Source organism: Anopheles nili, chromosome 3, assembly GCF_943737925.1.
Source record: "Anopheles nili chromosome 3, idAnoNiliSN_F5_01, whole genome shotgun sequence".
Taxonomy (NCBI): domain Eukaryota; kingdom Metazoa; phylum Arthropoda; class Insecta; order Diptera; family Culicidae; genus Anopheles; species Anopheles nili.
Genome location: NC_071292.1, coordinates 31,205,264 through 31,231,834, shown reverse-complemented (window position 1 = coordinate 31,231,834; position 26,571 = coordinate 31,205,264). Strand labels below are relative to the sequence as shown.

At 44.3% G+C, this 26,571-nt stretch overlaps 6 protein-coding genes across 6 annotated transcripts; 4 read left to right on the top strand and 2 right to left on the bottom strand.

Annotated features, from left to right (window-relative positions):
• The first annotated feature begins 338 nt into the window (after nt 1–338).
• LOC128724069 (sodium channel protein Nach) lies at nt 339–2,017 on the top strand. Its single transcript, XM_053817833.1, has 4 exons — nt 339–976; nt 1,059–1,143; nt 1,211–1,496; nt 1,566–2,017. The coding sequence occupies exons 1-4, from the start codon at nt 339–341 to the stop codon at nt 2,015–2,017; spliced, it is 1,461 nt and encodes a 486-aa protein (XP_053673808.1).
• A 2,595-nt stretch (nt 2,018–4,612) lies between these two features.
• LOC128722787 (TBC1 domain family member 19) lies at nt 4,613–6,687 on the top strand. Its single transcript, XM_053816467.1, has 6 exons — nt 4,613–4,729; nt 4,808–5,229; nt 5,378–5,624; nt 5,689–5,826; nt 5,896–6,230; nt 6,303–6,687. Exons 1-6 carry the CDS (start codon nt 4,628–4,630, stop codon nt 6,556–6,558), a joined length of 1,500 nt encoding a protein of 499 aa, XP_053672442.1. The 5' UTR covers nt 4,613–4,627; the 3' UTR covers nt 6,559–6,687.
• LOC128722788 (39S ribosomal protein L28, mitochondrial) lies at nt 6,660–7,989 on the bottom strand. Its single transcript, XM_053816469.1, has 3 exons — nt 7,861–7,989; nt 7,560–7,701; nt 6,660–7,493 (listed from the first exon to the last, which is right to left on the bottom strand). Exons 1-3 carry the CDS (start codon nt 7,879–7,881, stop codon nt 6,793–6,795), a joined length of 864 nt encoding a protein of 287 aa, XP_053672444.1. The 5' UTR covers nt 7,882–7,989; the 3' UTR covers nt 6,660–6,792.
• Nucleotides 7,990–12,086: 4,097 nt separating this feature from the next.
• Nucleotides 12,087–12,467, top strand: LOC128724068 (histone H2A.V-like). The gene has a single exon (XM_053817832.1). The coding sequence runs from the start codon at nt 12,087–12,089 to the stop codon at nt 12,465–12,467; it is 381 nt and encodes a 126-aa protein (XP_053673807.1).
• Nucleotides 12,468–14,688: 2,221 nt separating this feature from the next.
• On the top strand, nt 14,689–15,364 carry LOC128726574 (probable DNA replication complex GINS protein PSF2). Its single transcript, XM_053820389.1, has 2 exons — nt 14,689–14,933; nt 14,995–15,364. Exons 1-2 carry the CDS (start codon nt 14,689–14,691, stop codon nt 15,362–15,364), a joined length of 615 nt encoding a protein of 204 aa, XP_053676364.1.
• Nucleotides 15,365–17,031: 1,667 nt separating this feature from the next.
• Nucleotides 17,032–24,970, bottom strand: LOC128726394 (TNF receptor-associated factor 4). The gene is made up of 3 exons (XM_053820200.1): nt 24,728–24,970; nt 18,751–18,855; nt 17,032–18,135 (listed from the first exon to the last, which is right to left on the bottom strand). The coding sequence occupies exons 1-3, from the start codon at nt 24,968–24,970 to the stop codon at nt 17,032–17,034; spliced, it is 1,452 nt and encodes a 483-aa protein (XP_053676175.1).
• Nucleotides 24,971–26,571: the final 1,601 nt, after the last annotated feature.

Here is a 26,571-nt window from a genome sequence, read left to right as displayed (position 1 = left end):
AAGCATAGTCACATATTTACCGACATTGTAACAGTTACCTATCTATTTGATTGAATAAATCGAAACTCAACATATCTTCCCAGGGTTAACTTTTGTAAGTAGGTGTAGATGAAGAAAGAACCGTCCCTGTTAGGTTGTGCAGATACTCTAGCTGTAAGCTAACAACGGTTTTCAATTCGCTGAAATAAAATATGCAACGATTCGTACTCGTCCCGGGGAGCGTAATGGACTTTCCATGCAGCGACGAATGAAAGCTTGAATAATTGATAGCTGCAAGGCTCGACCGGTACTACTGCAACGTGGGTCGTCGATTTGAATGTACCAGATCTTCAGTAACAATGGTGGTGGCACGAACGTTCCGTGTGCTGTATCGGATTCTGATTGACTACTGTTCCAACTGTTCCCTGGCCGGTGTCGGATACATCTCCAACCGGAAGTACCACTGGACCGAGCGGCTCTTCTGGATCGGGTGCGTCCTGTTTGCCTGGACGGGCTCCTACCTGCTGATCAAGACGTACATGGAACTGTTTCGCAAGGATGCCGTTAGCATCGTGGTGGAGAACTTGGACAAACGCAAGGACATTACGTCATTTCCGTCGGTGGGCGTGTGCGAGATGGGTTACACCAAGCAGCAGTACGACGCTTTGCAGCATATGATTGATGGGTTTCGTACCAGCGAAGAGATGGAGTACAACTACGACGTGGAGGAGTTCATGTTGCGGTTGATCTACCATAATCTCTACAACTACGGCTCGATCAAGTCGTACTGTACGATGTACAAGGACTGCGACGATTGCGTCAAGTGCCCGGTGGATGGATACCCAAAGTTTTCCGTGGCCGTTCGGGCAAACTGTTCCCAGCTGTTCGAAGAGTGTCGTTGGAACGGGCGGGTTTTCGACTGCTGCAGCTACTTTCGTGTGATTCAAACAACGATGGGCTCCTGCTTTCTGCTCAACTCGGTGCAAACGATTAAAAAGTATCGTCTTGGGTGTCTTATTTGTTGAAGCTTTTCCTAATGTAGTACTATCATGCTTCATTTGTGCACTTTTCCCTTGTAGATACGGGCCATATTGGTTACGAACGGACATGAGCATGGCTTCCCCGAGAGGTGAACTGCTGCTCAACTTTACCCGAGCCACAACGGTAAGCAGAAGCAGAGCAGAGTTTGCAGTTGTTCGCGTTTAACGAAAAATCCCTCCCATACTTGCAGGCGTACGTGCAAAACGAGGAAGACATCCCGCACATGCTGCTGACGACGCTGCAGTTCAACCAAATGCCCGAAGGATACACAGGGAAGATTTTCATCACCGTACAGAACATCGCCAACGATCCGCTGGTACGTACGGTCGATAAGCACGTCCGAAGGTGCGTTTTTCCGGACGAAACCACCGACACCGGCTACGCCAAGTACAGCTACAGTGTGTGCGTTACGGAGTGTCTGAAGACGGCACAGATAAAGACGTGTAACTGCTGCCACCACAACATGCTGCTTGGAAGTACGGGAAGTAGGGTTAAAGGATCCTGATATATGTTAGCTTACACAGCAGGTGCTTGTGCCTTTCCAGAGAACGATAAAAGTCCCGTGTGCGGTTACGACGGGTTAAACTGTCTCGATCAGCGGGATCTCATGTTCCCGCAGACGACAATCATGCAACCGTGGCGTACGAACGGACTCGTGTGTGATTGTTTTCCATCCTGTACCGAGCACGAGATACGCATCATTGGCCGAGAAGCGGACATGGAAAGCCGGTCTGGCCGATCGGTGTTGATCAAAATCATGGGTTTACCCTCGCAACGTTATCGGCGCCAGATCGTGCGCGAGAACATCGATGTTGTCGTATCGATTGGCGGTATCCTGGGACTGTTTACTGGCGCAAGTATACTCAGCCTGGTGGAGTTCATTTACTTCTTCACGGTGCGGTTTGGTTCGTACGTCGTCGCAGAGATCAACGAGGAGAATAAGAACGCACTCGAGGGTGCTACTGATAGAGATGAAATACGTACGAAACCTCACTAGACATCAGCTGGATTTCAGAGCAAGATATATTGAATCCTTTCTTTGAATAGAAGTGCATGCAAGGATATTAGAAAATTTATTAGGCAAATTTATATCTCATTTTCAACTTATTGTTCAACATTCGCACATATTTTTGATAATTAATCCACACTGTGTGTCTCAAAATGAAAATAATAAATTCTCTAAATTAAAAAGATGAAACAACTATATTTTTATTTGTGCCATTTAAAAAAAACGGCCAACGGACGAAATATAAACGTTTATTCGAAATATAAACGTTCCAAACACTTTTTCCAGCACCTGAATCACGCGACGCTGCATCCGAGCGGCAGCATTTTCGATGCCGGATTTTGCTACCAAAACGGTAAATGATAACAGGAGAACATGACTTAAGGAGGCTGCTACAGCTGGTACGCGGTCGCAAATAACCTTGTATGTCACTCAAGCGATATATTGCATATTCCTTCTCGCTTTCACGCATCTGCCCAATTTAATCGCTAGCTCACTTAGCGTTATCATTCCATATCCTCGATCGTTCCGGCGCGTGGTAATCCGCTTTCTCTCTCTTTTGCAATTGTTTTCTATGTTCTAGGCGCACTAAGTGGCGTCGGCATCGATCTAAATGGCCGAAAGTCGTGTGATTTAATCGTGATAACATTATTTAAGCGCATTAATAGTACATTTAGAACAGATAACACAGAAGTAATCTGTGTTTGACGTATTTTTTTAGATGTAACTCAATGTATATTTTATGAAACTGTTTAAAATAAAAGCGATGGATGCAAACGCTGTTTGCTCTGCATGCATTGTCGCATAGTCCAACGATAATCGATTAAAACAATCGCGTTGCTTGCTCAGGACGAGAGAAAGCACGTTTCTTTCTTTCTTGTTTTAACGTTTGATCTCTGAACAGTTTTAATTGCAATTCAAATACATTTTAATGGTAGTGCCAAAAGTGCCTTTGCCGCAGAAAGCCACCGAGCTCTTGAATATTCCGTAAATCTGCCAAAATGCCTCCTCAAACAGAGTGATTTTGCTGGGTTTTGCCTATGATAGTAACAGGAGATCATGCTTAAAGGACACTGCACGCGTTCGATCTTATTGAAGATGGGGTTGTCCCGCTCCCACATCGATTAGATGATCTTCACCCACACACTGATAAGCTGCTCATCCATGATACTTCCCTTCCATGTTCGAAGTCTTTAATTGGGTGATAAGACTGATTAGCCAATCGTTGTCGCTTGTCAATAGACAATGGCCAAAAAATCCAATACTAATGAATTTACTACCGCAACCGCAGAACCGGTGACGCCCAAGAAAGGTAGCCTCTTTTTGCCATGCGACCCTGTTACAAATCTTAGCAATTTTAACCCGTTTCATCTCATTTTTTCGCTAACGCTGCAAACGTTTTTTGAATCTTTTCAATACTGAATCGCATGCGAGATTGTATTCAAATATTATGGTCTGGTCTCACGATGTCACGTCTCACGAACAACCTCGTTCTCGATTAAAAAGGATTCTAAAAATCATGATTATTTTTAGTTACATATTCTTAAATCAGTTCAATTACCCGATTCCGTTTGGGACGAAGCTATTTACGGGAATAATTACAGGGGGCATTATTACAAATGCTGTTATAATACATAGTGATTCACCTGTACGAATTTAGTTGCCATTTCGCTTACAAAGTATTTATCAGTTTTAGCAACACATTAGAAAACAGCAAACCTTTTTTTAACCACATATTTAAACGTTTTTTTTGTAATCACAATTATAGCACATTTTTCATAAAATATGTTTTCAGATCAAAAAACTTCTATATACGATGGGTCTATTTTCCTTTTTCCCCTTGTCCCACGTAGACTTCCCAGAGAGGGACGAAAAGCTACATAGACTAGTAATATTGAGTATCAGTTCGACCTGCGCGCATAAAAAAAAAACCCTTTAAAGCGGGTCACCATCGGTCGCCATAGGCAACGGTTCGGGGTTATTTGGTTACTACCAATCGAAAACCCCTACTAGCGTGAATCTGCGCAGGCATAAAGTGAGCCCCAGACAGAAATCGTACGGACGCGAACAAATCCTGATCAAAAGGGAGTGTGCACCCCGGTTTCCAAAATTTTCGCTCCGCTCCGTGAATTTACCTCCGAGTGCACGGTGTAAGGTGAGTAAGTGGTGGGGTGGTTGAGCCTTTGGAATAAATAAATGTTTACCGTGCCGTTGAAGTTTCTCTGACGGGTTGTCGTAAAATTGATTCTCCAACGAGCGTCACGTTCGGACTGGGTTTCGGCCAGCCGGCACGGGTGAGGACGAGCAAGAGGGCCCGTGAAACGATGCTGGCGAGGGCACATAACTCAAAGGACACCGAAGAAACGACGGTAAGTGGGAGGGGTAGTTGCGGGGACCCACAGGAAGCATGGAATGCGATACAAGGAAAGAGTAAAAGAGAGAACAAAAAGCAAGGAAGGAGAAAGTCCTTACGATGAAATGGGCCGTGGGGTTCGATATGGTCCGAAAATTGCAACAGTTTCTTCTCAGTCGTCGACAGAGTTGGCCGACCCAGCGGAAACCGACGTCATCCATCCACAGGCCGTTCAGGAGCGAAGCTTCATGGAGGAGTTGAAGGATACGAGCATCCACCATACGGCCCTTCGGCTGGTGGAGGATGTCAAAACGATGAAACTGTACGGGAACCTCTACAAAATGGTGCAGGTAAATTGACGACGTAATAAATTTCGCCAAAATGCATTGAATGCCCTCCCATGTTGGCGTGTTTGTTTTTCCGCACAGAAACTATCCTGCTCACCGGAGGTGGACAAGGACGACATGAAGCAGACGCTCGAGGGCGCGATCAAGGCGAACGGGCTCGAGATCGAGATCCGCAACGTGATCTACCATCTCATCCGGAACTCCGTGAAAAGTGATGCTCGTCCAACGCCGGCCAGCAGCGATCCGTTGAACTATCTACGCCGAGCAGGTATCCAATGGGAACGGCGGGTCCGCAAGTCGTTGAACTCGATGTGCTCGGAATCGAAAGCGCAACTGCACGGTCAGATGCGAACCGCGTCCGACCGGGAGGAGATCCTCTCAAAGTGGGACGAGCTCAGCACCTATCAGATCGATCTCAGCAACTATCGACCGGTGTACGCTCCCAAAGATCTGCTCGACGTGCTGCTATCGCTCAAGGGACCGGTGAAGCAGGATGAGACTGAGTAACCACACACGCGGGGTTTCGGTGCAGGAAACCACCGGTCGCTCCCGGAAGGGAACGGCACCCATGTATCCGGAAGTGCGAGCTATCATAATGGATTTCCTTTTTGTTCTCTTTGTCCGTTGTTTCTGTGGTTTTTATATTTGTAGTTTTTTGCCTAAATGGGAGTTCTCACACATATCGTTAACGGTGAAGAACCTGTTCGAGTTGCGAGTGCACTTCTCCGAGCTGCTGAGGAACGATAACAATTTTGGTGATTGGTCGGCGACATGTCAGAAGATTCTCAAAACCCGCCACGCGCCACTTTGCCAACAGGCACTGAAAAAAGGCGTCACACCACCACCACAGCGAGGCGCTCTCTGGTCCTACGTTTTAGGGAGTCAGGTGGAACAGCACGTAAGTCCTGGTAGCCCGATCAACATCCCTTCGTAACTGCTTTCTGTTGCGGGTTTCTCGCTAGCATATCGAACACTGGGAAGGACTACGACAGTCGGTGCTAACCAACGAATCGATCGTGGACAAGCTGGTGTTCAAAGACGTGCAACTTACCGCAACTAACGATGATCGTTATTTCGTGTTTGAGGATGTCCTTTACCAGGTGAGAAAAGGATTCTTCCGAAGCGACATAAGGCATTGTTACCAGTAACATCGCTAATTTGCGTTTTAGATCATGTTGTGCTTCAGCCGAGACTCGGAAATTAGCCAACTCATACAGGTGGAGTTTACCAACTCTGCCAAGGCAAAGCAGTATGAAGGACCACCATGTGGATTCGTGCCTTTCCATGGTATATGCATGTTGGCAGCTCCATTCTGCTACCTCTATGATAATCCCGTCTCACTGTACTACACCTTCCGGGCGTTTTACATACGCTACTGCCACCGATTGACAACGATCAATACGCATCCGCAAGGGATCGTGAGCTTGTGTCTGCTGTTTGAGAAGCTGTTGCAGACACACGAACCACAGCTGTGGTCACATTTCCGAGAACTGCAAATTCAACCGTATGTTAAGTTTTTAACTTCACTCCTCCATTTTATACCTAAAACCGCTTGAACGTTATATTTTCTCTGCAGGATTCGCGTCGTGTTCAAATGGTTGATGCGCGCGTTCAGCGGCCACTTACCACCGGAACAGCTACTCATACTGTGGGATTTGATACTGGGTTACGATAGCTTGGAAATACTTTCCCTACTTGCTATCATCATACTGAGCTTTCGCCGCGAAAGCCTCATGCAAGTGACCTCAGTGGAGAACATTGAAGCCATCCTTTCCGATCTATCCTCCGTCAAAGTACTGCCACTGATTCAGCTGACACTCTCTCGCGACTAACGCCCCGTTTGGAAACTGCCGATGAAAAACCTACCACTACTGCCGGGAACAAATAAATCTTTTTTTTTTTGGATCAACATTTTAAACAAGTACATTTGCATTGTTTTATTTATCTCCTGGCTGGCAGTGCAGGCAGTTGACTATCGATATCGCAAATTTCAATTGGATCAAACCCTACGTAACACTAGACACATTACCCTTGCGTTCTTTCTGGATGCCATAAAGCGGAACTGCCTACCAGTTCTTTGGCTTAAAGCTCAGATTTGATAGCCACGAAGACGTGTTTGGATCCTTGAGCCTTTTTAGTCCTTCGTCACCGTCTGTCTCGCCCTCTTGTGCTTCCCGGATGCCTGCTTCTTTCAGTTGATCAATCAGCTTCTGGCGGAACAGTAGCTTTTTCGGTAGCAATGCGTCTTTATCCTCGGAAAGATGCTTCATCTTTATAATCGCTTCCGTGTACGTGAGGCCGTACCACTCGATCTCCTCGGCTGTGTACTGTTCCAGGTAACAAGCGAACTCTTTAAGGTACTCCTGTTGCTTGGTCGGTTCCGCCGCTAACTTTGGACAGCCAGCCGCGAGTTCTTCCAGAATTTTCTTCTTCAACTTAATCGCCAACATAGAGCGCAAATCACAAGCGGGTGTCTTTAGCAGATAGTGATCGAATCCGTGATGATCGTGAATCTGATCAAGCGTCCTATCGGTGACCGTCACCGCCATATACTCGTTTAACACCCGACTGTGTACGACGGATCGACGCAATACGGGTACCCAGAAGTGCGGAACACGTCGTTTGTACTGGTTGCGTTTTTGAAAGCCCTTGATAACTGCTTCACCACCCCAGATGCCGTCATGCGACTCCGGTGTATCGATTAATGGTAATGGCACGTTCTGAATAGGTGTCACGAGCCCCGTAATATCTTCTCGCTGGAACATCCCTAATTCATAAAAAGCAAAACAGTTAACCAGTTGTTCTATCAGCACTCCCGGGGTTGTTTACTAACCATCCTTTGGTACGTAGTGCACTGCAGCGGGCTGCTGATTTTTCCATTCATTCCAAAACTTTTTGTACGCAGGCGGTAGTAGGGCGCCCAAGCCTTTGGCGAATTTGTTCGATTTTCTCAAACCGTAGAGCAGTTTTGCTCCCTGTGAACAACAAAACCAAATGCATACGTAAACACAACACAGCAAGATGATGAAATATGCTCTCGGTTACAACATCAAAACAACTCGAGACAACTGCGTCGTAGAACGAATAAGCACAGGCTGTCTAGAAACTATTCAAATGGTTACGATATCCCTTACCTGTGGAGTAGCTGAAGCCATTCAATACAAGCAATGTTGAAAACCTTTTTACCCAAAATTTAACTCAAATAAATTAAACGTTTGCTTTGTTTTATATGCAGCTCTGCTTGAGAGTCTTTTCTCTTCTTATCAATCACACTTGTGTTGACGTTTGTGAATCCAGATGGTGGCATGACGGAGGTGACAACTGGTATCAGATTTGAATAGAAAATATGTATGGAAATTTTCACATAATCAATTCATGCTTTATTTCGTAATTAATTTTAAACATCATAAGCTGTAATTTTCAATTTCATTGCGTTCAATTTTGAAATAAACAGATTCATTCTTCACTCAAAGAATTATCTATCCAGCAGGCCTGTAGAACATCAAGCATGACGTTTTTGTTGTCATGTGATGTTTTTCTTTTCTTACTATTGCAGTTCAACATTTCTAGCAGTTGCTATCATTTCTGGCCACCCTATTTCAGGCGTTGATTATATTTCAAAATTACCTTTTTAAAAATATATTATTACTCACAATTTTTTTGGATAATTTTTTGTAGAGATTGAATGAATCCACAGAATGCCACGATTTAAGCGTTTCTCGCTCATATGTCATACAACAAACAAATTTAACATCCAATCTACCAAATCTTGTTGATATTGGTTTTGGTATTAATCTAATATCTAATCTAACAAATCTAGTTGGTATTGGTTTTGGAAAACTAGTTGTAAAATGAATGAATCGACTCTTCTGTTGTGTGGCTTTATTCACATTTCGATTTGATGCGTCATTTGAATTCAGCTTTAGCAAACGAGCTAAACAACTTCACTTCCGGGAACACTACAATCGTCAGCTCATCGGAGGATTAACTTATGCTCAACCCAAGGTAAGTTGCTCTTTATTAGCTTATTATACATTTTTCCGACTAAATAACTCCATTTGTTGTAATTATAGTACTATACAAAAGTGTACAACGAACTTTTTCAGGATGTTGTCATGAGCTGGCAAAAAACGGAAACAGCATACGTTCCTAATGATGTTTGTTGTGATGGGGGTTTATCTTCAAGTACAACTACTGCTCATTCAGAAAAATCATCCTCCAGTACGATACTTAAAAGCGAACCGAGCTATCGGGAGAGTTACGACGCTGCGGCTGAAATCTAGGAAATTTTAGGACCTACGGAAATTATTCCACCGCTCGATCCGTTAGCGCAAGAGCAGTGTGATGGACTGTTTGATCTCTCGAAAGCCGAAGAAGAACTCTCTTTGATATCTGATAGCATAACGGCACAATATATTCGTGCTACAAGTCAGGATTATAAATCTTTGTTCAAAAATGTAACGACGTTGAAGAGCTAAAATAGAAATCAAATCAAATAATTATAGTGTTTTGAAATGCAACAGTATTTGGCAAACAATTTCCAATACATTATGGAGGAGAAACCAAATGTAAAAGCCAAAATTGCTGGGTTCTTTTTTTAGTAGTTTCTGAGATATACGATGGCAAAATTGAAAATGTGCAAAAAACACAATGAAATTTATGGACATTGAGCGTTTATGTTTAAAAGAATGTTTTGCGATTTTGTTCAACAATATCATATGCATATTGCATAAGGTTCGAAAGATTATTAAGTTTTCATTGATTTTAGTTATTTATATCAATTTATTTATAATTTGAAGATAAAAAAAATATTGTGCTTAAAAAATAAAAATGAGAAAAGACATGTTTTTCAAATTTGATAATGAATAAAAAAAAGTATCTAAAAGTAGCATCGCAAATTTTTTCAGTAACGTTTTTTTAATACGTTTACAAATTTTTAAGTCATATCTAGTTGCACATACTTGCGAACGCGATGGTAAAAGCTCATCTTATAGGTCACCTTTTTTACATGTGGAGGCGCATGGTACTCTGTGGAATATATGTTTTCTTATAAATATCACCGCCTCAATAATAGTAACTATCATTGAAAATGTGTACACCTGTGTTTTCGTTTTAATCTTTAATTAGGTTATTCACTGTTATTGAGGCGGCTCTTTTTTGCTTTAGATGGGGTTTTCACATATTATTCTATCAGATCAACTTAGCAGATACCTTTACAACATGTAGCATAAATTTTCAATATGACATATAAGTTTCCCATAAAAGAACATTCTGCTGAAATTTGCTTTGATTATTTTGGTTGTGAGGTTGTTTAAATCATCAACCCGCATAATATCGCCCAGATTGAGCTTCTTTGGTAAAGGTTGCGAGTGAACAACTTTACCGTATGGTCGCAGATGATAGATCAGGTACTCAAGAATGTACATTTGATTGGGCCACACGTAGTGGAACGATATAGCATTGTTCGAGCAAAAGTCCAGCCCTTGTAACCTCGTCTGGTTGTAATAAACATACTGAAGGTGCCAAAAGTCCTTATCCACATGATTTGGTATGAGATGGTGCTCTGGCACGAACGGGAAAAATCTACCACGTTCAAACGACCAGCAAACTAGACATGCTTTCATTTTTCAAAAATAGCTGCTTTTACCCTTAACATTCAGGATGATAAACGATACAGGTACAAATAATGTTATTGAATCAAGTCGTCTAGCATAAAACTGTTTTTAATTTACTCATCTTCTCCACACATGACGCTTTAACTCTATAACTCAACTTATTATAATGATTATTCGACAACTTATTAAAATGATTATTCGTTTGACCCCAAACTGGTAGGGTAATTTGCTCACTCATAATCATTAATTACAAAATTAATTATATTCATACAAATGTGAAAGTGTTTTTTTTTAAGTTGATCTTTTTATCAATTTTATTGCGTTTAAATTATCCGAAACCGGCAGAGCAACGCAACCTAACCTCAATCGTCTCATCAGGATAGTTCTTATTATCATATCCATTTTATGTTCATTTTTCTTACAGAATAAAAGCATACATTCAAATCATACCAAATTATTTTTTTTTTGCGATTACAACATACAACGAACGATTGGCTATGAAATTCTAAAACGTAACGAAATAACGTTATGAATGCAATGTTCAATGATTCCAATGCCAAATTGAATAATATATACGTAGAGAAATGAAAATGATTTTTTTAATCGAATTGGTTTGCTCGAATTTAAAACAAATATATTGGCCAGTGCACTGTAAAAAGCATGAAAATGCATGACATTAGGGGCTAATTTTCTCAGAACCCAACCAATGCTATCTCGAGGGCTTAAATATATTTTTATCTTCCAACACGTTCAAATAGATTCCTTGCATCTACTCTTACGGCCCTTCTCGCAGAACGCTGCACTGTTTATGAGTGGTTTTTAGAAGGCGATAACAATATAGAGATAGTATAAAAGTTCTTCTACATATGTACGATACTTCCATCGCACCATACTGTAGACAGCGAATTTTGAAGGCGAACAGGTTAAGGAAAGCATGCTTTTTACGGACTCCACGATCTTCCGATGTCGCAGAGACTGTAAAAACATCCGAAATGTTATATATATATATATATATATATATATATATATATATATATATATATATATATATATATATATATATATATATATACATATATATATATATATATATATATATATATATATATATATATATATATATATATATATATATATATATACATATTGTTTATTGATAAGGCAGAATTACCTCTATCCACATATGTCCCGGACTATCCTTATGAAGGAAGCATACGCTCAGGCCGTTTTTGAACGAGCTGGACTTTGTGCAAGCTTTTTACCAGCATTGTCGTATACCATCGTAACAGAAACAGGAGCCGCAACTATATGCTTAGTCTTCATAGACATAATGCTACAATTTCTTGTTGTCTATTGTTCAAAAGTCTGTTGTGTCGAATTTCTTTCTAACGAAGGCTTTCATTCTTTATACTATGTGATTTTCTTTTGATGGAGATTTTACTCTTTCTAGTAAAAAAATCTATAATGATGATCAAAATTAAACTATCTCATCTTATGTTATTACCTCCTCAGCGAATGTTTTCCACTTCATTTCATATACGAAAAAAGAATTAACTGTTGGAAAGGCGTTTAGTAAGTGCCTTTTTTAAATCGAAAAGACATTTTAAATGTCATTTACAAGACAGGTCATTTGCAAGACGTAATTAAGCCATGTCATAGTCATTCTAAATCCAACCGACATTCGCATTTGTCCAGTTACGTTCTTTCCGCAAGTTGCAAATCTCACTCCGAGCAGATATTAGAAAATGGGCGGAAAGACAGATGGACATGGAAAAGGAAAGGTTAAGCGGCAATCCAAAATATCGCTCACCGCGCGTGCAGGACTCCAGGTGGCAGTAGGAAGAACTCACAGTAATCTGAAAAAGAAAGTAGGAAGAAAAATCCGTGTCGGCCCAACTGCCGCAGTTTACGCCGCATCCACTTTGGAGTATCTGATCGCCGAGGTTCTGGAGTTAGCTGGTAACGCCACGAAGGACTTCAAAGTGAAGCGCATCACTCCCAGACATCTCCTTCTGGCAATCCGCGATGATGACGAATTGGACGAATTGATCAGAGCTATCATCCCTGGCGGTGGCGTTGTCCCACACATCCAACGGTTGGTGCTGAGCAAGAATGGTTCGAAATAAAAAGAATAGTCACATAGTATAAGTTTTAGTCTGAAGAATTTTCTTTTCAATCACTTGTAACATATCGACAAAAAAAGTTTTATGTCGATAACTTACCATAAAACATTTTGAACCGTATTTGTTCATTGCATTATTGGAGTATAACCTGGAGAATCACAACAGCGAATTGCATACTAGATGATGATAGAAACAGGAATAGGAATAGTATTAATAATTGGCAACATCACTAGAATTCCGTTCTCAGAGTAGGCTAGCTTGAAGAGCCCGAATGTAAGGGTGTAATTTCTGCGTACTCCGCTACGCAAGTGTGTACCTAGAGAAATACTTCAGTTTTTCCGCAGTAAAAACTTATGCTGCATCTTGGAGATACCTTCAAGGAGTTTTTTTCATATAAACTCAAACCATCTGGTGCATCGAAGAGTAATGTTTCATTATTATTAACCATATTCGACTACACAACCAAAAATTCAAGAACAATTAATCTACGCCTAGCTTAAAATTAATTGTCAACCTTCGGAATCGAATCCCTCGAATCGCTAGCCAATATTTGGACCGCTTCTATACAATTTCCAATCTTCTCATCCTCGTCACCATCGTTATCTTGATGGCATATCGGATTCGGTATGGCATCCTCCACAAAACGTTGCTTTACATAGGGCTTGAACCGGCATCCGAAGTAAATGGGATGACTCGGTGAATAAGAGCACAACATGTAACGGAGATTCCCCACGATAACGTATCTGTAACAAAAAAAAACATAAATCAAATATTAATCATTTCCCGTGTGCGGATCACTCACGATCGATGGTGGCTCGCGTTGACGAGAGTAATCTGGAATCCACAGTTGTCGTCCGTTCGAGGAGGTGGTGATCCTGGCAAACATGAAGCCTAGGAGTGCTTCGAACAGCAATGTGATGAACATTCGTGGATAGTTACCATTGCGTGGACCTAAGGAGAGAAATTGAGATGCAATATACACAACCCGAAAAGAAGCACTCACTATATTTAATTACCTGTGAATGAGACGATATTCTGCCAGCCAGCCAGCAAAACTAGACGTGTTTTCATTTTTCAAAAATAGCTGCTTTTACTATTAAAATATATGATGATAAATGATACAGGTATAATTTTACTAATTAATTTAATAAATTCCCCAATTAATTGTAATTTACTGATCTTCCCACATCTGAAACCTTAACTTTACTCAACTACTGAAACAATAAAATTATTCGTGAACCAATCACCAAACGGGTAGGATAATTTGCTCATTCATAATTACAAAATTAATTTATTTCGTAAAAATCTAGCAATTTTGCTTGGTATTTATTGAACTATTCTTTTAAAGGCTTGTTTCGTTGAATTGCGCAATTTTATTCCATTTTTACAGCTTTACCTATATTTTCAGCAGGGATGTCGTGAAAAAAATTCCATAAATAAGAACGCGATAAATTTTTGAATTCTAAAATTTGAAAAAAATATTTTCTAACGCAAAAAGTAACAGTTCAAAAAGTTATAGTTCATCTATTTTGATCACTTCATGTAATTTATAAGAATATTATTCTGCCAGATGATATTGCTCGTTTGTTATTTTGATGATATTTCTCATGATCAAAAGTTTTTATTGAATGGCTCACGATCATGATATTGCTCGTTTGTTATTTTGATGATATTTCTCATGATCAAAAGTTTTTATTGAATGGCTCACGATCATGAATGACTTCTTTAAGATGCTGTTTATAATTCAACGACCAATATTCTGAATTTTGTTAAATATGGATTCAAGTGTTCAGGAGCTTCGAAACTCCACTGATCGGTGCAATCCTTATGATTAGCTAGTTCCTTGCTAACTTTTTTTTCTTTTTTTGTTTTGATGATTTTTTGTAGAGATTTTGATCATAAATCTTCACTGATCATTTATTGAACAAGCAAAATTTGAATTCTCTCAATAACAAACATTCGGGCAGCTGCTCGAAATGGAAAAAAATGATGGGAGCCGCTGTCAAAAAAGCGCGCGAAAAATACTTCAATGCTATATTTTGTTCAACTCAGAGATGTGGATTGTTATGGTTTTCTGTTAGCACTACGTTTAATTCAGTGAAAATAGTGCAGTAGGTAAGATTCGTAAGATGTGGTTTAGTTTTAGTTCAAATGATTTGTCCCAAACCGGTATAGTTAATCTTCTCAATACCTTTTTAACTAAGCCTGCGCCCTCAGATCAGCTATGGAACCAGCGGAATTGGAATTCATTGGGGAAAACTCTCTTATAGGTGTGATTCCCAATTTTAATCACGATGCAATTTACCTCATATCCGGCACAATTGAACCGTTTCGCGGCGGAACTCCATTATACGTTCCGTTATGGTTAGGAATTCATCTTCGGCAACAACAAAAATGTCGCATTGTACCGCCCAGCTGGATGGATGTTGATTTACTTGAGGACATCAAAGAAACCGAAAATCGGGTCGGGTAAGGTGTTTATTCGTTATCTAGTGTATGCCAAAATATACTGATGTTTTTATGCTTCCAGCACATTTACCAAAATGCCAAGCGCGAATTACATGGTGGAAGCGAAATTGATTCTTAATACCGCTCCGGAAGACGTACCTGCATCGGATGTAATTAAAACGCTCATCAAAGATATTTACGATGTACGCTGCGCTAAATTGCGCACTACAGTTGAAAACTTCATCAAAAGTGAAGGAACGCACCTGGTTAACTTGGAAAATATCACCGTATTCGAGCTGCACACGATACAACCTTTGCTGCCGCATGCGATGGATTTTCTCGGGCGTGTAGAACAAACGAAGAAAACAATTCGATCAATGAACTCAACTTCGCAATCCTTCATAGGTGGAAGCAGTGGACTTGGGTCATCGGGCACTTCCAGACAGTGGTAGAATTTATTATTTTTATTTTACTAAAATACTTACATCCTTAAGTTTGTAGATAAAGTTTCTAACGGTCAAAATGTATTGCTTTTCATGGTTTAAGAAAACATTTATTTATGCGATACTATTTGCAATAAAGCATAAGATTCATCTTCGGATCAATTTTTTTAATTGCACAGCTATAGTTTACACAGAACCTGCTGAATGTAGCGGTTGATCATGATGTATTTGGCATATTACCTTTGGTTTATTTTCCCACAGAAAATTGTGATATATATATTTTTAAATAAAAACATACTATCAAAACGCAGAAGCTTTACTTGATTCAGTCAATTGTACACACAAAGATGTATTTCGTATTTTGCATAATTCGATTTGTACAGCGACAAACTAACGAATACAATACCCGGGTCTATGAAGTTTTACGTATCTCTTACGGCTAGTGGTATTTAGTTTAACATTCTAAGCCTACCCAAACGGTATGGCGTGCTTTCAATGAGTCTTAATGTGCGATAGAAATGGTTTTCTAGCTACTGGAGTGGGCGTTCGAAACTCCGAAGGATAGTTCCCACGCCCTTTCCAAATGGGTGAAATTATAACAAACACAAAATTGAAATGAAACAAAAGAATACTCCTTAGTGCTAACGAAATTGAAACGTCTACATTACAACGAATGTTAGGCGAACGAATGTTGTTAAATGCTCCACTCTGCTTATCCGTATCTTACAAACTAATGACTCGAATCGAATGAAAAATATGTTACGATTGGATGAGTGAGTTGTTGCATTCGTATCGTGCCTTCTGCCATTCCAGAGCGCAATTTTGTCCGCTCGGAGGAATCAGAGGAAGATAGAGAGCGATTCTGCGTGTAAGGTGGAGTTGCGCGGATCGTAGCTTGGCATTTGAATTATGCTAGCTCTAGAATTTAGCGACACACCAGTATTAAACACTCTCTGAAACATGCACGCGCAAGAATAGATTCACGCACGGTTGCTGATGTCCAATTAGCTTTTTGATTGAGATTAAAACTTTGCCCCAACAAACCGAAACCGAGAGTGTTTTCTGTACAAAGCAATCCAAACAATGGATGTGGTGTGTTCTTCCGTGTGGTCTTCGTTGTATCTTCCGATTTGCTTACGCTAGTAGCTTAAACCTAGATGTGTTCCACGCCATAAGACGCTTTGCTCAGTCCTTACAAGCAACAATGAGATTTCGAAGCTGATTTTCGTTGTCGTGTGTTTCGTACACGCATTCTTACAAGCAAACAATCAATCACGAAACCTTTCCGGGGAGTGTTTCGATCATACTTTTGGTGCAAGCCGCATTTCGGTTCAGCAGTGTCCCGCTCCGTTCCCGGCGTGGAAAACGGAACGAGAACTGCCGCCTTATCTAACCTCCGGAACCAACATCGTCCGAGAAGCAGCTCTCACCGGGAGAGTCTTCTAGAGTGGTTCCGGGCGATTAAGAAACTGGGGAGAGGATGTGTGTGTGTGTGTGTCTATTTTGTGTCCTGTTTTCATCTCAGGAACGAATATATGTACAGGCCGGTTGAATAGTGCAGAATATATCGATGGTTATCAATGCAGGATTGATCAACAGGGTGAGTTTGGAGCGCGCTGATCTATGTACAATGGAGAAACAAGTTGATGTTTCTCTCGCTTCCCGACAGGGTGATCCTACACGGCCACAATCTTGCTGGGGTCTACTTTGACGCGCAGGAACACGGTGTCATCCCTCACGAAAGGACGCCTGTTGAGCAGCTCGTGCGATACGAAACGCGGAAAACCGAATCCAAGCGAATCCGGCTCCGTAGATGGCCGCTGGAAGTTCTCCCAGGTGGGATCTGGCACGAAGGATTCAGCAACGCCACCCTGACCGCCACTACCACTGCCAAGCGTGCCCTGCTCGAACAACGTAAACGTGACCGAATGCGAGAAGGGCCACTTGAGCAACGCGTCGTACTCGCCCGGCAGCACCTTAATATAGACGGACACGTGCGTTCCCTCACCGGGACCATTGCCGTTGAGGAACATCGATGCCTGCAGCTTGTACCCATACTGGCTGGTGTAGAATGGCGGTGACACCAGCTCCAGACCATCCTTCGTTTTTGCTTCCTGCATCTTCACGGACCACTCGCTGATTTTCCACAACAGCGTGCCAGTGTAATTCGTGCTCAGCTTGGCCATGGCGCTCTTCAGCATGTTGATCTGCTGTCCCTGGCGTCCGGACAGGGCAACCATCAGCGAAAGGTGAGCGGACGTGTTCGCCTCCAGGTGGGCCTCCAACAGGTGTCGTGGTCCCTTAAAGCGACAACCGGCCTCCTTGAACGTACAGGGAACCGAAAGCGCTTTACATTCGTCGCGTAGGTGCGCATCCAGGTCAGCCCGAGCAAAAGGGCCCGCATCACACCGTTGTGGACACGGAACCGGACTACGTGGACAAGTGGCCCCGTGAGCCGCCAGTGTGTCCGCGCTGAACTCTCGGCCACAGTGAGGACAACGGCGCAAACGTTTGGCACAATCTTTGGCACGATGGATTGACATGCGGCCACGCAGGACACGTGTGCCACATTTAGACTCGCAATACATCGGTTCCGAGCTGCACGTCCCGGCGTGTTCCTCCAACCCGATGCCGGTGAACTCGACGTTGCAGAACTCGCAGATGGCACGTCGCAAAATGCACGTAAACGCCAGGTGATCCGTCATCATGACGCGGGGAATTTGCGAACCACATTTGTTCGGGCACTGGATGGCGTCGTGTTTGCAGGTATTCAGATGTGCCTAAAATGAGAAAAAGGAAGCAGATTTTAGCACAGTGTGTTCCGTCCGTGGTGTTTTGACTCCCCTTCGAAAGCCTCATGATCGATTTCGTCGCAACGTGGTGGTGTGAATTTCGTCGTTCGTACGATTGCGCTTTCTAATGACAATGCGCGCGTAGGCAAAACGCAACGATTAATTAAGTTAAGCTCTAGCTTTGAAAAAAAAAAACGCGCGTGTGGTTTAGCGTGACCAACGAGAGAGCTGGCCACGCTGGGGTACCGATCGTGGGAGCAGAAAGGCCGGATCACCTCTACAGGATCAAGTGATCGTCAAACCTGTTTCTTGCGCAGATCGCAACGCCTGCGCATTCTCACCCGCTGTGTAAGGTGGGAGATTATTCGTGCACAAGGTAAAGTACGCTAAGCTGCTCTAATCGACGGCTTCACAATCCAACATCCACGGCGGTTTTGTTTGCACACTTTCTCGTCTCGGCCATGCTGCTGAACGACATGGCTGGGAGGCTCTGGCCGGATCGGTTTTGCATACGGTGTGACGACGTGAGCGGATACGCAAAGTGCAGCAACAACAAAAGAAAAAAGCTCGGGAAGCGAAAAGAAAAGCCCCCATGATAATCACCTTCAATTTCCTCAGCTCGTCAGACCATTTGCAGCCTTGCTTGTGATGAATGCAGAATACCAATGAGCCCATGATGGCCTTCTCGGACTCGGGATCGGGGTAGATCTGTGGAAAGCGAAAGAGAGAGAGAGAGAGAAAGAAATGGTAAGAAATAAAATAAAATTAAAACGTTACCCGCACAAAAAAATAGATGTGTCACAAAAATTCGCGATTATATTGCCCGGCCACGGTCACACACAGTCCCATAATCGACCGGAGAACCGGCTTCGGAAGGCTCGTGAGGGGCCGTTTGAATTTTTTCTTTTTGTTTTAGCACACCAGCCCCAGTTGACCGATCGACGAGATTCCGACTTGAGCTCTTCCGGATCACCCCAGCGGGAGACTCCCAGGATCTTTGACCGCATCTTTGACATACAAACACGCACACACACACACACACAGTGACGGCAGACTGTGCCCAGGGCCGCACCAGAACGGGACGCGAAAAGGAAATTCATTTCATCGAACCGAACGGAAATCAAAGCGGAATAATCAAAAATAGTTTCCACTCGAATCCGCAAAAGGGGCATCGGCATCGGGTTTGGGGACAGAAGGGCTAAAGGCCTGCCCCCTGAAGTAGGCAGGAAAGAAACCTTTTCGATGCTAAAAGCTTCGCCGCTACTGCCGGGAATCGGGTGTTTTGCTGCTTTCCTTCTTCTATTCCGGCGCCGGTGCCAGCCAAAGCCAGCAGAATACCGTTCCGTGCTGGAAACTGCTGCCAAGGGACTGCTGGGAAAGTGCAGGAGCATCGCGCGCGCGTGTGTTTATTTTATTTCGTTCACTTCTCGAGACGCTCTTGTGCTTCGAGGGTTTGCTTCTTCCGGCGCATATCAATGAGCTCGCATTTGGTAAAAGGGCACGCCCCTCCCGATGGGTTCAATCTGTTGAGTCCAGCCCGTGATAAGGGTCGATGATGGTGTCGATTTCGATTCGTCTTTGGAAGACCCCAAATCAAAATTACAGTAGGCCAACGGTCACCCCAATATGACCAGCACCGTCTGGGGCTCGGGAAATGTTTACATTCGGTGGCTTCAACATCGACCCATTATGCATCTTATCTCTCGCTTGGAAGAAGGAAGTTTCATGACTAATCTAGCCAGTGTGTCCACCACCGCGCCCGATTGCTTTTCGCTATCATTTGATGAGAAGGACACGGATACGTGGGATGGATCGCGCACACCGGAGCATAAGCAAATTCCCGGCCGGCCCTTATCAACATCGGGGGTGCACTCGACACAGGGAAATTACACTCCTGCGCTGTTTGTACAGTGAGCGACCAGATAACGGGTGGGCACATTTTCAGCGCCAAGCTAACCTCCCAATCGGTTAAGTCTCGCAGGGTGCTTTGGCCCTTTCGAAGGGAGAATGTTTGCTCGAAACACGGCACGGCTTCGGGTCGATGAGACTTTTGCCGAGTGTGCCGCCACTCACTGGTGTTGGCACAAAACAATCCAATAACATTCCAGTTGGCTTGGGCACGATTTGTGTGTGGGAAAAAAACACCACCACCCCTCGCGAGGGGAGGGCCACCCTGTTAGGCCCTTCTCAAGAGTGATGAGTGTGTGTGCGCGCGATAAAAATATGAAATTCTACGCAACACGTTAGCCTTGTTACACTTAAATCTCGCTCGCCAACGGTGTGCGCGGGTCGTCGTTTTTTTTCTTTCCTCCACTCGCGAGCGATCGTGTGAGATTATTTAAGCTTGCAAGAGGTGCTTATCAAAGGGGTAGCGAAAAGGGATTTAATTCTGTGAGAAGCTACACGTGTTTTAAATCCCCACCTCGGTCAACGAATGCCAATCGAAGCTTTTCTAATTAACCTCTCTCGCCAGAGCGATCGTATCAGAAGAAGAGATTGACGGAAATTGCACTTTTCGAATGCACCGCAGTGCATCTGCAACTCGACGGGCCCTTGAGTGGGAGGCCTTTTGCACCGTTTTAACCGCTCCTTTTCGGCATCGTTCCATTCGAGAGGCGGCATTTCGAGAGCAATAAATCCCCACGTCAGCGTGCGGACATCTTTTTTTTTTCCTTCCTCACACACGTGCATCGTGAAGTGGTACAGTTGCGGGTTCCGAAAACCCCACAGCAGATGGGCATAGCTTGGAAGTTTATACATTCCGTTAATGTTTGCCCCAAACATCGTCCCCGTCGTGTATCCGTGCGTGTCCCAAAAATAAAAAAAAAACCCCACACACACACATACAGAAACGCACGCATTTTCCATTCGCAAACCCGCGCTCTGGAAATGTGCCAGCTGGAAAAATAAATAACCTCTACGCCTGGTTCTTTCGCGAAGCTGCCGTGGAGGCTTTCGCAAACCTTTCCACGCATGGTGTCGTTGGTTAATGTAACAACTGAAAGTATTGTTGTGGCTTGCCGTATGTGAGGTTTTTTGGTAAGGAATGGGGAGTCAGTCAGTCGGGGGGAGCGACTGCATTTGCTTATTTTTAAAACACACCCCGTTGTGGGGGCCAGAGGGCACACATACAAACATGTCGCCCCGAGGAGGAGATCGCCTCAATTTTCCAGCACTTTTTTGCCACCGGAAGTCGCGGTCGAATGTTGTTGCAGTTTTACTTTTGTGCGCTTTCGCATGCGAATGTTTCATTTTTTAACGCGAAAAGAAAGCGATGTTGCTGCACTGAATAGCGCGCGAATCATCGACAACTCGGAACCGTTGGGAAAAGCCTTCCAAGAGATGACGGAACGGGCGCTATTGACAAAACTTATTTGTCAGCTCTTAATTCCGGAGAACTGGAGCTTGATTCTAAATGCAGCGGCCACAGTGACGCACACAAATAATCCCAAAATTGGGGTGTTTCCAACGGGCTTCAGCCAGAAGAGACCACGATAATGGGTGCCTTGGCTTTTGCTTCCACTTGGCTGCTCATCGAGGGCAAAAGTGGTGCCGAGCGTTTGAGGGAAAAAGGCGCGGTTAATTTTTACGGCCACAAGCCAACAAATTTCACCGCCATCCCCGCACAAGCCCTTCCAGCGCCACACCGGGGCTCTATTCACGCTTTCTCGGCTCAAACAGGCCAATCATACCGGCGGCAATAGGACCGGGTGGCGCAAAAGGCGGTATATAGGTGGCTATCTCATCTTCCGGTCACCCATCCGGGGAGTGACGATCCAAAGCCACGGATGCTTCGTAGCTTCACAGCCGGTGCTTGTGGAAAAACAAAAACACAATCCATAAATCATCCACGGTTGACCGCGGGAGCATGCGTGCCACTTGGTTCCGAAATTGGACGTCTTGGTCGAGACCTGACGTGCCTTGCGATCATCATAATTAGACCAGTTCCTTTCCATTAGACACCTCCCGGAGTTGTTGCTGCTGCTACGGTTGTTGGTTTCCACACAGCTAAAACAAATAATCGGTAACATAATTGAATGTTTACTGCACACTCATTGATGGTGAAGAACCCGTGTCGAAAAGTGCTGGCGAATTCGGTCGCTAGTTTGCGAGCCAAAAGCGCTGTTTTCACCAAAAGCATAAAATATGCCTACCGCATCAGAATCGACCTCGTGTTGCAACCAAAACCCCGGCAAAAGGGCTGCCACCGTGGGTTTGGTTGCGACCCAAATATCTCTCAACACCGAAGCATTCGATGGCCTGGCGGACTACGCCCCACTTGTGGTATTAATTTTGCGATCCGGTCCGATCCGGACACTAATGAGATAATTCCACACCCCCTGGGTCAAGCCTCAACATGGTCGAAATTTCTCATAATGCACCATGTGCGCGGGTCGAATGAGGTATTCACACGATCGCCAGACAACGCGCGATCGAGAGTGAGTGAAATCTTCACTCAATTACTGACCCGAGGATGATGGTTTCACTTTTTTCCCTCGCGTTGAGCTTTTCCAGCTCAATCAAAATTCGATATCTGCCGCAGGAAGGCCGTTTCTGTGGGCCTCAACAATGAAAAACCAATCAATTCGCGCTATTGTACGCCCTAGAACATCCAATGGTGGGTTGGTTTGGATCCGTTCGCACAAAACATCCACGCTGCTGGTTTGCTACCGGCTCTGGGTTGTGTTCATAAATCCGTCGGGCATGCGAAATAATTCCACCACAGTCCGCGTGTTCTAACGACGAGGGCGGTAGGTCAAGAATGCTACCCACCCCACCGATGGTCGAAAAGATGTGGAAAGCGAGCGTGAATACGCAAAGGCAGGAAGCCCTAAAAACCCGGTGCGTAACGAGGATCGAAAAAATCAATCACCCAAAACGGAATGCCCAGCTCGAACGGAAGCTCGGACGGAAATGGGCTGTAAACAGTCCGGACCCTCCTTTTGCCTGTGGACGGCTCTTGATTTTTTTGGGGGCTTGCCTTCGACGTGAGCTTGTGGATAAATTACGCCAGCTATCACTCAAAATCTGGTTGCAACCAAAAACCGCCACCCGAAACCACAACGGCGGAAATTTGTTTAGTTAGTGTTGCTTTCGATTTTCTCAATTCCACTTTCACGATTATCATCATCATTTGCCGGTGAGGAAAAACCCGCACGGCACCGTTTCCGTTCTTCAGAGGTCCGGCACAAAACCATTATACTGCTCACTTTCCGTACACTCTCGATCGGCACACGATTCTCCACACGGTGGTGTGTTTGTGTTTTATCAATTCGCGAATCGAATCGCGATCACTCGAAAGGGAAAGTGTGGTTATTTTTCCCCCCGGAGGAGGAAATTTTTGTGAGGGCTCGAATTTGAACCGCTCGTGTCTCGCGCGAAACAACACACTCTGCTCTAATTGTAATTAATCGTACTTTCCCCGTCATGAAGGCTGGTTTTCCCCCCAAAAGCAGCAAGAACAATCGATCGATTCCAGAGGAGGGTACGTTTTCACGCGGCACAAACCGAACTGTGGCGTCCTCAAAAGTCACACAACATCTAAGCAAACGCGCCATGAGGCCCAGAGCAGCAACAAATGCAAACCCGCAACAAGAGACGAACGCGATGGCGGTTGCTAAAAATAACAGCTTTTATGAGAGATCCCCTACGCGCGTTGATCATGTCTCATGTTGGTGGATATATGCGCAAAGGGCGCTCCAGCACCGCCATGATGCTTCATTGTCGAGAAAAGGGCACCCCCCATCGGTGTAGAATTCTATTTTGTGCCCCGAGTCCGGCAGGAACCGCCAGCGTACAAGTGGAAAAACCCCATGGCACCAGCCGACTGAAGCGTTACAAGAAAGTATCGTTTTGGAGACTGCTCGTCAAAACTCGACATGCGACAAACTATAAAAAGAAAAGTTCTCCACCCAAACGGCCACAAAATGTGAGACTGGCGGCCGATCGTACGCCTGAAGTACCCCTTTTCTGCCTCAAACAGACCGCGGCGGAGTACAATAAAATTAGAAGCAAACTGTTCTCCAACAACAGAGAGAAGAAAAAAAACATCCCCAAGGGAAATATGCTCGTGGGGGCCAGCAGCAGTGGAGGCGAGCAATGTATCGTGGCCAACGGTGGATATGAGTGTGCTTCTGTTGGAGAAATTACAGCAAGAATGTTCAAAATAAATACTCCTCAAGTCCGCCCTCCTGGATGATGGTTGGTGATCCCGCAATCCAAACCATCAACCTGAGGAGATGCCAACACCTTTGCCGCGTGAGATGTGGGCAAGATTGAATGGAGTTGTGTAAACATTTACACACGTCTGCGCCACCAACCGCCCTTTAGATGCCAACCACTCATTACCATGTGGATGGGGCGAGACTCCCGTCCTGTCCTTTCCTGTTCTCACTGGGCCGTATTCGGTGGATGAATGACTTTAGGGAATGTGCATCCGCGTTAGGCCGGCTAATCAACATTCGACCAACGACACGACAACGATGAGCAAAAGCGTTACTAGCAGCACGTAACGCGTAACGGTTTGAGTGTAACAACAGCAGAGAAGGAAAAAAAAAACGTCAACCGGCCGGATACTTACGATTTGACTGATTTCCGTTATTGGCACATTCGGTGGAGGAGTCGGTGAGGAGGAGGACGACGACGGGGACGACGATGAGGACATAGTGCTGGCCGAGGACGTAGAGGTGGACTTGTTACGCGGTGGAGCCGGTGGGGGTGTGATAGGCAGCACGTTCACGTTGCAATCCTTCGAGTTCCGGTTGGGGGAAATGCGTGCCGGAAAACTGAGCGTTTTCGTCCACTGGGACAAGCTGCGCACCATGATTGCACGGAGTTTTTTTTTTTTTGGCAACACCACAAGGACTCGGGAGTGCTAGAGTTAGTCGAAACCGTGTGTCGGATTGGTGTCACCAACTGCCACCACACGTTAGGAAATTGGCACTGACCCTGGCCGAAGCTACTATCATTTGATCGAAGTGATCGCGCTTTTCTTGCGACGATTTCCACCAGCACACGACCTTCGCGAAAAACCACTCCGGTGACACAAAAGCCTTCACGCCTGTCAGCCACCACAAACGCACACACACACACGCACGGATTGCGTTTACAATTTTTTTTCTACACAGCACAAACGTGAGTTGCTTTTTACTGTTATTTCACCATGCAGCCACCGTTGCGTCACTTTTTGTGAAAAAGTTCTTCTCTTCAAAATTTACGCGTTTTGCGCACTGTTCACAGTTTTTGCAAGAATGCGTCACAACGCGGCACTTAACGACAGAGGTCTTCCCTTATGCGGTTTAGGAAGGAAAACGAGTGGAAAAAAAAACACTCAAAGTCACAACCGAGCGAATTTACCAAGCACACAAAAAATAAGCGCAGCAAAACACACAACCGCGCTCGACGAAGGTTTTCAACAAATTGAACGAGCTTGCAGCTGGCCGGTTCGCTGAAGCAAGCGAAGTACCGAAACCGGCAGTGTAACCGATCATCACTGCTGGCCCAGTGAAAGGAACGAGACCCGCTCTGAGAAGGTGAGAGCGAGATGACCGATAGCTCGATCACTGTCTGACTCGGAGGTTGCGTGCCTGCGCCAACGGCCAGCTGATGTAAATGGTGCTGGTTGCTTTTTTTTTGTCTCGTTTTGCCTCCACCTTGTGAGATGTACCGATATTGAGCGAATCGGGCGTACAGAATCTGTTTGTTAAATTCTTTATGCGTTTTCTCATCGTTCCAAACTTAATGCGAAGAGATGGAATCGTGCAAATTTATTGCATTTAAATGTGTATGGCTTTTTCATTTTTTTTAAACAAATGTATTCACATTATGGTGCGTTTTTAAAAGCAGCATTTGATGTAGCGTTCCAAAACTCGTGCTAGTCAAAAGCGACACATAAAGATATGCACTAAAACTAGCGACTTTAGTAGTCTCGGCTCGAAACAAACAAACCCTCGCATAACACGCCATTTATGCTTTTCCGCAGTCGCATTGCATACGGGACAGAGAGCCAGCTGTTTCCAGGATGGGCCCACGGGCCCATAAGCCCAGCACGAAACAGCCTTCGAAAGGCAAACAAGACAACGGACGATAACCATAAGCGAACCAATCCGTGACCGATGCTGCTGCAGTCGCTGGGAGACGAGCCCATGTTTGAACGTGTCCGTTCCTGTGCAGCAGAGCTACGGCGTAGTTATGCTGTGGGCCCTTTTCTGCCCATCTTCCGCTTCGTGGGCCGATTTTAGAGAGGGTTCTACACGGTTCCCGTGTGTGCAGGCTCTCTTTCTCTGCACTGTACTCTGGGGTCCCGTTTAATATACCTTTTTCTGTCACCCAATGACGCGCACCTTCGAAGCCTGCTGTGGCTGTGCTGATGATCTTTGCCGCACACTCGCGATCGTGTTCGATCATGATTATTTTTGCTCATTT